Below are 11,802 nucleotides of genomic sequence, written 5' to 3'. Positions count from 1 at the left end.
CCCCCTTAGGAAGGAGGCGGTTCGCCGGCCAGAGCGACGTCGCAGGACAGGTAAGTGCATGTGAAGCTGGCGTAGCGATAATGTTCTCTACGCCAGCAATAACAAGATATCGCTGCTGCGACGGGGGCGGGGACTATCGCGCTCGACATCGCAGCATCGGCTAGCGATGTCGCAGCGTGCAAAGTACCCCTAACACCGCTATTTGAATTTGTATTAATTAATGACCTAAAATAGGGGACAACTTATTCAACTAGGGGTCATGATTTGTTGTATATGGTAGGTACGGTATCTGTGTCTTTTCCAACCAAATAGACTATGAAAGCCCAACATATCCTGTATAGTGAAGTTTTGATACCCCTTTCTAAAGTCAACATAAATCACTGTAAGAATCTGTTCTGTTAGTTAAACTACTGTATAAATCAAAAATTTTCAACATGTCAGTTTTTCTTCCATAAATATGCATTTTATTTGCAGATATTCCCCATAAACTTGAATAAAATCGAGAAAATCCACAGATAAAAAATGTACATGTTTTTAGTGTGTTTCCCCAGTGGAAGTGTACTAATGGCATCTGCATATGACTTTAACCATAAAGTTTAATCAATGTTAAGTAAGAGGAAGTTTCCAACACAAAGCAGGCTTATTTAAAACATAACACAAAAAATAGACAAAAAACACATCTGAAAAAAAATATATAATAATGCATGTAAAACACCACATTGAAAAATGAAAAAGAAAAATCCTAAAGTAACCTTATTACGCTAATTGCTGCACAAATGCTTCAGAAAATCTGCAACATCAAAAAGCTACCAAATGCTCTTTGTGGGAACTTAAGCGGGCTTTACACGCTGCAACATCGCTAGCGATGTCGCGAGCGAAAGCACCCGCCGACGTCGGTGGCGCGTCATGGGGTGATCGCTGCCATAGCGAACAATATCGGTATGGTAGCGTCACGCGCAATTACCGCTTCACTGATGTCGCGTAGCCGCCGAACAATCTCTCCTTTAAGGGGGAGGTTCGTTCGGCGTCACAGCGGCGTCACTAAGTGGCCGCCCAATAGAAGCGGAGGGACGGAGATGAGCGGCCAGAACATCCCACCCACCTCCTTCCTTCCTCATTGCCGGCGGCCGCAGGCACAGTGTTGTTCCTCGTTCCTGCGGTGTCACACATAGTGATGTGTGCTGCCACAGGAACGACGAACAACCTGTGTCCTGCAACAGCAACGATAATTGGGATTAGAACGACCGGACAACGATCAACGATTAGGTGAGTAATTTTGATCGTTAACGGTCGTTCGTGCGTTTCACACGCAACGACGTCGCTAACGAGGCCAGATGTGCATCACGAATTCCGTGACCTCAACGACAGCTCATTAGCGATGTCGTGTGTAAAGTCCGCTTTAGTCTTATGTAAATAAAGTCAAGGCTGAAAGTGATCCTTGAAATTGTTCCAGATAATGAAGTATTTCTCCCAAAACATTATTGCAATTACACAGGTTTTGTTATACACATGTTTATTTCCTTTGTGTGTATTGGAACAATTTCACACAAAATCCCAAAAATGGGCCAGGCAAAATTATTAGCACCTTTACAAAATTTTGGGTAAATAACTTTTGCTTCAAGCATGTGATGCTCATTCAAACACACTTCTGGGAAGTAATAGGTGTGGGCAATATGAAAATTACACCTGAAACCAGATAATAAAGGAAGAAGTTAACTCAATCTTTGCATTGTGTGTCTGTGTGTACCACACTAAGCATGGAGAACTGAAAGAGAAGAGAATTGACTGAGGTTATGAGAACCAAAATTGTTGAAAAAGTCAATTTCTAGAGATTTTGATGTTCCTTAGTCCACGGTGAGCAACATAATGAATAAGTTTACAACCCATGGCACTGTAGCTAATCTCCCTGGACATGGATGACATAAAAAAATTGATGAACGCTTGCAATGCAGGATAGTCTGGATGGTGAATATGCAGTCCCAATTAAGTTCCAATAAAATTCAAGCTGTCCTGCAGGCTCAGGGTGCATCAGTGTCAGTGCAAACTATGCCATCTACATTCCAAAGAAATTAAATGCAATGAAATGAGCCAGGAGGTCCCCACTGTTAAAAAAGACATAAACAGGCTAGACTGCAGCTTGCCAAAATGTACATGGATAACCAAAATCCTTGTGGGAAAGCGTCTTGTTGACATGTTAGGACAAGATAGAGTTTTTTTTGGTAAAGCACATCATTCTACTCTTTACTGAAAACGGAATGATTCCTACAAAGAAAAAAAACACAGCATCTACAGTCAAATACTGGGGAGGTATAAAGAAGGTTGGAGTTTGTTTTGTTGCCTCTACTACTGGGTGCTTTGACTGTGTGCAAGGCATCAAGAAATCTGAAGATTACCAAAACATTTTGCGTCTCAATGTAGTGTCCAATGTGAGAAAGCTGTTTTTTGCATCCTAGGCCATGAGATGGGGCTGTTTTGTTGCCTCTGGCACTGGGTGTCTTGCTGTGTGCAAGGTATCATGAAATCTAAAGATTACCAAAGAGTTTTCGGTTGCAATGTAGAGCCCAGTGTCAGAAAGCTGAGTTTGTATTGTAGGTCATGGGCCTTCCAGCAGGGCAGTGACCCCAAACATACTTCAAAAAGCCCCCATAAATGGGTGGAAACAAAGCGCTGGAGAGTTCTGAGGTGGCCAGCAATGATTCTGGATCTCAGTCCCAATGACCACCAGTGGAGAGATCTTAAAATTGCTGTTGGGAAACAGGACCCTTCAAATATGAGAGACATGGAGGAGTTTGCAAAAGAAAAGTGGTCCAAAATTCCAGCTGAGAGATGTAAAAAGCTTCTGGATGGTTACAGGAAGCGATTGATTGCAGTTTATTCCAAAGGGAGGGCACCTAAATATTAAGCAGAGGGTGCCAACAATTTTATCAGACACATTTTTGGGGTTTTGTGTGAAATTATGTCCAATTTGCCTTTTTTCCTCAGTTTTTTTTCTGTTGTTTGAATACACACAAAGGGAATAACGTGTATAACAAAATGTGTAATTGCAATAATTTTCTGTACAAAATACTTCATTTTCTGGAACAATTTGAAGGATCCCAACACTTTCGGCCATGACTGTTTCTGCAGAATTTTAGCATGTACTGGAGATGGATTTCTGTAGTCTCATCAGTTGATTGGGACAATTAGAAAAATGCCCACAACAAATCAGCAACATTTTTTGTCCAAATTGTCCAATGCATCATTGTACTGATTATTCTTGTGCAGTAAATTGTAAAAATGTTATAACATAAAATAATAGCCATGTAGCACCAAAACAAATGTATGCAAGTGGAGCAATGTACATAAAAAATGTGCACAGAGAGAAATTCAACATTTGAACACAAGGTATGGTTATTATAAAATGTTCAAGTCCAAATTAACCAATATATCACATTTCTTCCAGTTGATATGAACGTCAACTTTATATTTGCATAATGCACCTTCATTCTTCAAGAAATGAAGCATATTTTTTGAGGAGTAACAAGTTAAGTGGGTTAAACCAATAATTTGAACCTGGCAATATTATGAACATCAATTCAATTCTCTAGTGGTCTCCACTGAATGGTTTTATATGAGGGACTGCTGATAAGACTTTGGCTTTACCCAGAAAGAAACGAGATAGGGTGATGAAACTTTACATTTACAGTGGAACCTTGCTTAACGAGAACAATCCGTTCTGGGACTGTGCTTGTTAACCAAGTTACTCTTTCAGCAGAGCAAGATTTCCCATAGGAAATCATTGTAATACAGACAATTCGTTCCACAACTAGTTAAATGTCCCATCCTGGTCCTCTATTCTATAATTCCACACATGCACAAACACATACAAACACACACAAACACACAGAAACTCACACAAACACACACAAACACACATGCACACGCACATATTATATGCTCACCTTACCTTCCGTTGCATCGCCAGTCTCCTGGGACTTGCTGTTCTCCGCTGCGGGCCGTGTATCGGGTTACCATAACGACGAGGGAGGAACTTCCTGCCAGAGCGCTGACGTCAAAGGCAGAGCCGCTTGCCTCTGATTGGCCAGCGCGCTGCCTTTGAGTAGCGGTGACAGGAACCAGGAAGTTCCTGCTTCGTCGCTATGGATACCGATGCCTGGCGTGGAGCGGCAAACTACAGGACCCAGGAGGCTGGCGATGAAACGGAAGGTACACATATTATATGCTCACCTTACCTTCCACTCCACCGCCGGCCTCATGGTACTTGTAGTGCGCCGCAAGCACGTCGCGATGTACCCGGGAACTACAAGAACCATGAGACCGGCGGTGGAACGGAAGGTAAGGTGAGCATAATACTGTATGTGTGTGCATGCGTGTGTGTTTGTGTTTGTTTGTGCGCACATGTGTGTTTGTGTGGACTGCAAGTGCGGGTCCGAGCTCGGTGGATGGATGAAACCGGAAGTGTCTGAGGTGAGGATTTTGCTCGCATAGCAAAGCTTTCTCGTAAAGCGGGTTACAAATTTACAGAAAGCTTTGCTTGTTAAGCGAAATTCTCGTTAAGTGGGTTACTCGTTAAGCGAGGTACCACTGTATTTCACATACTCTCCACTGAAGTCAATACAAAAGGAAAAACAGTATTTTGGTTGTGCCTCAAACCAGGCCTCCGTAGTAGCCATGACATCAGAAATGGTGTAAAATTTTGTACCCTTCAGGTTTGAAAACATATGATAGTCGGAAGGAGCTAGATCTGGTGAATAAGGTGGGTGGTCAACCAGCTGGAAGCCCAGTTCTGCCAGTTTTGCCGTGGTCGTTTGTGCAGTGTGAGTGGAGGCATTGTCTTGCAGGATTAAGATTCCTTTGGACAGCTTGCCACACCTTTTAGCCATCAGAGCTGACTTCAGTTGGTCCAAAAGTTCAATGTAATACCTTGCATTTATGATGGAATCCTTTTGAAGGTAGTCCACTAGCAGCATGCTCTCCTTATCCCAGAACACAGACGCCATCATATTAGCGGCTGATTTTTACACTCTGAACTTATTTGGACGAGGAGAACCACTCTGCCTCCACTCTTTTGACTGTTCCTTGTCTTCAGGGTCATACAAATAAATCCAGGTCTTATCCATAGTGACCAGTCGATCCAGGAAGTTCTTATCAGTCCAGAAACGCGGACAAATAGACCGGGAAGTTTTCACTTGCATGCTTCTCTGATCTTTTGTCAAACATTTGGGGATCCACTTTGCAGATAGCTTCCTCATGTCCAAATGTTCATGAATAATGACACAAACACATTCATGCGAAATCCCCATGATGTCTGCTATTGCTTTAGCTGAAATCTGTTGATTCTTCAGTATGAGGTTGTGCACAGCATCAACAATTTCCGGAACAACAACCACTCTTGGTCGTCCAGGACGTTGCTCATCATTGGTGCAGAAGAGGCAACCAGTTCTTAACTGTGAAATATGAAGGGCATTGATCCCTCAATGTCTGCGACAAATCCCCATGAATATCCTTCATGGACTTTCCTAGCATAAACAAGAATTTTGTCACTCCTCTGCTCTGTTGTTGCGAATATCACATTAGACTCTGCCATTTTGTTTTCCCGCGTGTGTAGAACACTGTTGCCATAAGCAACAAACACAAAATTTTGAAAACATATAATAGATATGTAAGGCTTTCATGTGATGTAACATTCGTTACCATAGAAACAAAAAAAAAGATCACAAAGCCAAAGACTTATCAGCAGTCCCTCGTACATTTATGTTTTCCAAGAAAATGCAGTACTCTTCCATGGTTGCTTTACAAATGCTCAATTGTCAATTCATCTGTTTTGTGGGATTTGCATTTTAATTCCTTTTTATAGAAGTGTATAGAGAAGTCTTGAGCTTCAAAATGTCCTGTACAATATCTGCATTGAACATATTCAGCTCTTCTTCACAAAAAAATATTCTTTATATTTTCTGTCCTTTCTTTTTAGAGAACTAATTGCCTCCATCAATTTAGTCTTAATTTATTTTTGTTCCTTATATCTCACATGCCTCAAATAGCAGTTCATGTGAAATAAATATATGGTATATATTCTCCAGAGGTCTTGTTTTCTATTTAATGATTTTCTCTGGTAGGCCAATGTCAGCTGTCACTTTGGTGTATAGTCGATGTTTAGTTATACTGATCACTGTGTAGTTCAGTGAGCTCAGTCCATCGATATGCATTCGTTTTGATGCTTTTCTTATCAAAGGGACACTGCAAAAAAGAAAAGGAAGTCTGTGAAAAACATAATTTACAGATATTTGTCTATCTATCTATTAGTCCCACACACTCTTCAACATTGACATTCCAACACCATGAAGGAAATTATAGAAATTACGGGAATGAAAAAAATATTAATAATATTCAAATCATGGAATGAAAACAACATTTTACAAATATCTCGAATGTGGAGTATAAGCGCTACCTGTAGGAATACACACACTTACAAGACTTGGCATGCTACATCAATGAGGTTATCCATGGTTGTCTGAGGATTGTTCTGCTGTGCCGAATGTACTTGGGTATACAAATCATCAAGATCCACTGCTGGCAGCTCCCTTTGCAATTGTCAACCAATGATGTTCCCGATGTGCTCAATGGGAAACAAAAAATGGTATTTACCTTCAGACATAGTGGTAATCTGCAGGTAAATATTTTGTAAACATGTTCGAATGTCTGATTGGAAGAGCGGCTACTGGGAGAAAATTAAGTTATATTCTCTTTACAGCTGCTAACTTCCAGTCATCAGGATAATGCAGGGGCGGTAAACAGTCACTACTTACCATTCATTAATGTTCTGTAATTACTCACCCTTGACTGACTTGAATTTGCAGAGTAGGATGTCAGTCAAGGTGGTGACTGTTCACTGCCTTGTGACTATAAGTGAGCGGCTGCAGAGAGAAATACAACTTCATTTTCTCCTTGTAGCTGCTCTTCCAATTAAACAGCTGAACAAGTTAAAAAAAAAAATACCTGCAAATTACCACTATGTCTGCAGGTAAATATAATTTTCTGCTGACAGGTTTCTTTCAATTCAAACTTTGCAGGTTTTAAGAGCATGGTTTTTAGTTTATGCCTCACATTTCCAATCAGCTATTGGATCTGATTAAGAGAAATCCTTATTTTTATAAAAAGCACATATTCAATAAAAAGTACTCTAGCTATTAAAAAAGTGAGCAAAAATGGCAGCACTCATGGCTTGGAAAAGGCTCACAGTTTGAAGAGCTGAAAAGGTGTGAATACATGTGTAAAGACTAGTGATCAGCGGACTCGCTGATAACCAGGACTAGTGGGTCCCTGTTATTTGTTTTTTAAAATCCGGTTACGGTCTATATAAGTCTATGGGGACTAGAATCCGGCTATTAAAAATGTTGGTAGAATGGATAGGGGGATTGGAGCAGGAGCGCTTTACTTACCGAGCATGGCAGTACACTGCATCCAGGCCGCGCATTTACTTCTGGGGTGGATAATTAACACTCATTGAATATTCAGTGCTTTCCTCACCCACCGACACCTGTGATTGGCTGCAGTCAAACGCGCCCCCACGCTAAGTGACAGCATCTGACACTTCCAATCACAGGCGCTGTGTGCATCTATTGTACGATAACATTAAATAACTAAATAAAAAAATTGGTGTAGGGTCCCAGCCATGTGCTTATTTTGGCTGTGTATGAACATAAGAGGAACCGCATGTGGCTTTTTTAAAAAAAATAAAAAATAAATAGCTAAAAAAAAAATAGCGCCTGTGATTGGTTGCAGTCGGACGCTGTCACACAGGCTTGGGGCGCGTCTGACTGCAACCAATCACAGACGCCAGGCTGACCAGTGGGCAAGAAAAGAAGTGCATATGGATAAGCCTAATGAGCAGCCCAAGAAGTGAAGGAGAGGATGCAGAAGCCGAATCCTCGGTAAGTATGAAGCGCTCACTTCGTTCTTATTTTCTTTATTTTTTTCCTTTGTTTTTTTAAATTTCTCGAGTCCCATTTGTACTGTATACATATTGAGGATACTAGGTCATTATCCTAATGCGGGCGTCACATGGTATGATATATCGGGCGATATGTCGTCGGGGTCACGTCGGTAGTGACGCACATCCGGCATCGCTAGATATATCGTAGCGTGTGACAGCTACGTGCGACGGTGAACGAGCAGAAATACTCTCCTTCTCGTTCATCGTTGACATGTCGCTCAGTTTAAAAAAATCGACCGTCCGGTTGTTCATCGTTCCCGAGGCAGCACACATCACTCCGTGTGACACCCCGGGAACGATGAACACAGCTTACCTGCGTCCCGCCAGCAATGCGGAAGGAAGGAGGTGTGCGGGATGTTTACGTCCCGCTCATCTCCGCCCCTCCGCTTTTATTGGCCGGCCGCTGTGTGACGTCGACGTGATGCCGAACGTCCCTCCCCCTTCAGGAAGTGGATGTTCGCCGCCCACAGCGACGTAGTCCGGGAGGTAAGTACATGTAACGGGGGGGTTAATGACTTTGTGCGCCACGTGCAACTAATTGCCCGTGAGGCACAAACGACGGGGGTGGGTACGATTGCTCGTGCAATCGCACGATAGATCAGCTCGTGTGAAGCCCGCATAAGGCTTGCACCCTTTTGTTATATCAAGTTTGTATAGTGCTGCATTCTTTGATGACATTAATAAAGTCAAACTTATAAAGAATATCCATAGTACTGTCTCATAACATGCTTAAATCAGTAGTAGAGTGACTGCAGACTTGTGGATTTAGACTGGATACCTCCTTCAAGCCCATAAATGCTACTAATACTTTACTAAAAAAACTAAAATATAATACAATAATTAAAATCATAGCTAACTCTATTTTATTTTATTTTAAAACTTAAAAACAAACCTTTTTCCATTTCGCTCGTTACCAGTGTCTCTTTTGTGTAGAATTGCTTTTGCTTTTGAAATAGTTTGATCACGTCGTTCAATCTTCATCCCGGCAGAAATTACCCTGAATAAAAAAAATGGAAAGTTAGTTATTTTAACTTGTGCTTGGGGAGTGCATCTTTTACTTTAGGGCATGTGCGCATGTTGCGTCCAGTACCTTGCAGAAATAAATGTTTCCTCTGGCAGAATTTGACAATGTCAAATTTGGTTTTGACCACAAAAACGCTGGAAAAACGCATGCGTTTTGAGTAAGTTTTCATTGCGTTTTAGGTGCGTTTTGATTGCTTTTCACATGCGTTTTACTTGCGTTCTGTTAGTTGCGTTTCTAATATATTGTCATCATAGAATAAAGCTTCCAGAAATGAAAAAAAAAAAAGTAGACATCTACTGATGTCATTTCCTGCTACCAAACATTCATTACATTCTGTTGAATAGGTAGAATCTCTTAGAAAATGTCTTTGCAAAATGGAACTCTACGTTAGTTGAGGATGTAATATAATCAGGGAAGCCCTTGAGCTCACTACCAGCCAAAAACGGATGCGTTTTCGTTGACAAATATACATGCAGATCACATTAAAAAAATGCAAGTAAAACGCAATGATTTGAATTTAGAATGCGTTCTGATAATTCTCATTGTCTTCAATGATACCAAAATGCTGTCAAAACGCTCAAAAGAATTGACATGTTACTTTTTCAAACGCAGAGATTTTGACAAAATTTTAACACAAAAAACGCAAACGTTTTTGGACGCATAGTGAGCACACAATATGCCTATTTCTGAAAGACTTGTCTTGGAAAACAAAACACATGCATTTTGGCATTAAAACGCTGCAGTTCAAAACGCTGTGGAAATGCATGAAAAAACGCAATGTGTGCACACAGCCTAACAGTGGTGCCTGAGAAAGGGTCTTGAGTTGTTACATAGAACTAGTATTGCTCTTGAACTTTTTTCTGCCGCCACTCCTGATATATCTATTTTAGTAACTACTTGTAGTTTTCATAAAAAACTAAGGTGGGTCATCTTTTCTTTCAACTCTACATTGTGTGGTTCCTCTTGTTATTATTTCTAGAAATGTATGACATAATTGACCCCTGTTTGATACCAGTTGAGGAGTGTCCATACACACCCCATTGACGAGGGGAATAATAACACTGAGTTGTCAGGGTAATGGTAAAAAGCAGAGTAACGAGAAAAAATGTTCCCTTAACTCCTATCAGCAGAACAATAATGGGTAATTCAGCCCACCCCCTCTCCCTCTGTATGAATAGAATAGATGGAAGTTTTAACCTTTTATCTGACAAGGGTTTTTTCAACACTTTGCGATATTGGAAGACAGAACAATATCTGCAATTTTGACATGTACAAATAAAGGCTAAATTGAAAAAAGTTGATATTACACTCCCTATGCCTATTTATTTTCTGAGAGTAGACACCTGGAACATTAACATAGGTATCTTCTTGCATGTACTTTGCAGATTTTTTTACAATTGGCCTGTGAAAATGAAACATTACCTTGCGGAATAAAAAGAAAGCACATATTAGGCTGCTTTCACACTATGTTTTTTTAACATGCGTCATAAACATTTTTTTGCTGCAAAAGCGGATCCTGCTTTTACAGCAAAAAACGCATGCAAACGCATGTGTTAGTTTGCAGGATCCTGTCATTTTAAGTTTATGGGCGGGCATTGGAGTCATGTGATCGGGAGTGAGGGGAACTGAACGTGAAAGACTGGGAACCGACATCTAACAGCTGTGGAGGCTCGTAACCAAGGTAAACATCGGGTAACTTCCTTGGATGCCCGATATTTACATTGGTTACGAGCGTCTGCAGCTGCTAGGAGCCTGCACACGTAACCAACATAAACATCGGGTAACTAAGACCGCGGTTACCCGATGTTTACCTTGGTTACTAGTGTCTGCAGCTCTCAGGCGGCGGAGAGAGAGAGAGAGGGAGGGGGAGGGAGGGAGGTGGAGAGAGGGAGGTGGAGAGAGGGACTGATCACACCAGGCTGGTTTCTGTGCATGCTCAGTAGAGCAAGCAGGATCCTGTCTATCAGCATGCCAGCGTTCATATGCGTTTGCATGCTGTTTAGTCAGGATCCAGCAATTTGCAGTATTTGGACGCAGCTCAAAAACGCTACAAGTAGCGTTTTTGAAAAAAGATAAAAAACTGCAAGTCGCTGGATCCTCACTATAACGCACACAAACGCAGGTGAACGTATGTTGACGCGAGTCCATTGCAAATGCATTGAAATGAAAACGCATTTGCACTGGATCCGTTTTTGCGTTAAAAAAATGTTCATGACGGATGTTAAAAAAACATTGTGTGAAAGCAGCCTTACTTGTTTGAAGAGGCTTGCGATGGACTGGTGGCCTTGAGGCTCCAATGCATTGTCCAATCAAAAGGCTTAAAAACAAATACTTTGGGAAAAAACTGTCCTAAACGTTTTCAGGTAATGCTTAATGTAACAAAAAAAAACCCCTCCAGAAATACTCCAAAGGCAGTGTATCCTTAGACTATATGCACACATATTTTTTTTCAAGCATTCACAAATTGGGCAACAATAATTTTTCATTTTCTGTTGCATGAGGTTTTAGAACTTTTTCTATATATTTCCACATCTGAAATCCGTTTTTTTGGTGCATGCTCTAGTTTTTTGGCAATTTTAATTTATTTTTGTTACAGTTTATGGCATGCATTGGTTTTTAAATTGGAATTAAAGGACAATGATTCAACAATGCAAAGGAATGCCTTTTGGCATTCCCATGGTTTGACATGAACCTAAGGACCACAGCAGTGTCTGTTATTTCTGTCTGATCCATGCAAAGGGCATCGGCAAGAAAAAACGGCATATGATCGCATATCCTAATATTC

The 11,802-nt window shown here is 41.0% G+C and overlaps 1 protein-coding gene across 1 annotated transcript in view; it reads right to left on the bottom strand.

Moving 5' to 3' along the window:
- Positions 1 to 6,092: 6,092 nt before the first annotated feature.
- Positions 6,093 to 11,802, bottom strand: part of LOC142301881 (beta-1,4-galactosyltransferase 1-like) — a 245,803-nt gene continuing 240,093 nt past the window's right edge. The window contains exons 6-7 of the mRNA XM_075342954.1: positions 8,886 to 8,990; positions 6,093 to 6,237 (exon numbers count right to left, since the gene is read on the bottom strand). Coding sequence (XP_075199069.1) covers positions 6,093 to 6,237; positions 8,886 to 8,990 — 250 coding nt within the window. The remainder of the gene's footprint in view (positions 6,238 to 8,885; positions 8,991 to 11,802) is intronic.

Source organism: Anomaloglossus baeobatrachus, chromosome 1 (assembly GCF_048569485.1).
Source record: "Anomaloglossus baeobatrachus isolate aAnoBae1 chromosome 1, aAnoBae1.hap1, whole genome shotgun sequence".
Taxonomy (NCBI): Eukaryota; Metazoa; Chordata; class Amphibia; order Anura; family Aromobatidae; genus Anomaloglossus; species Anomaloglossus baeobatrachus.
The sequence above is the reverse complement of the archived record's forward strand: the minus strand, read 5'-3'. Positions and strand labels throughout refer to the sequence as shown.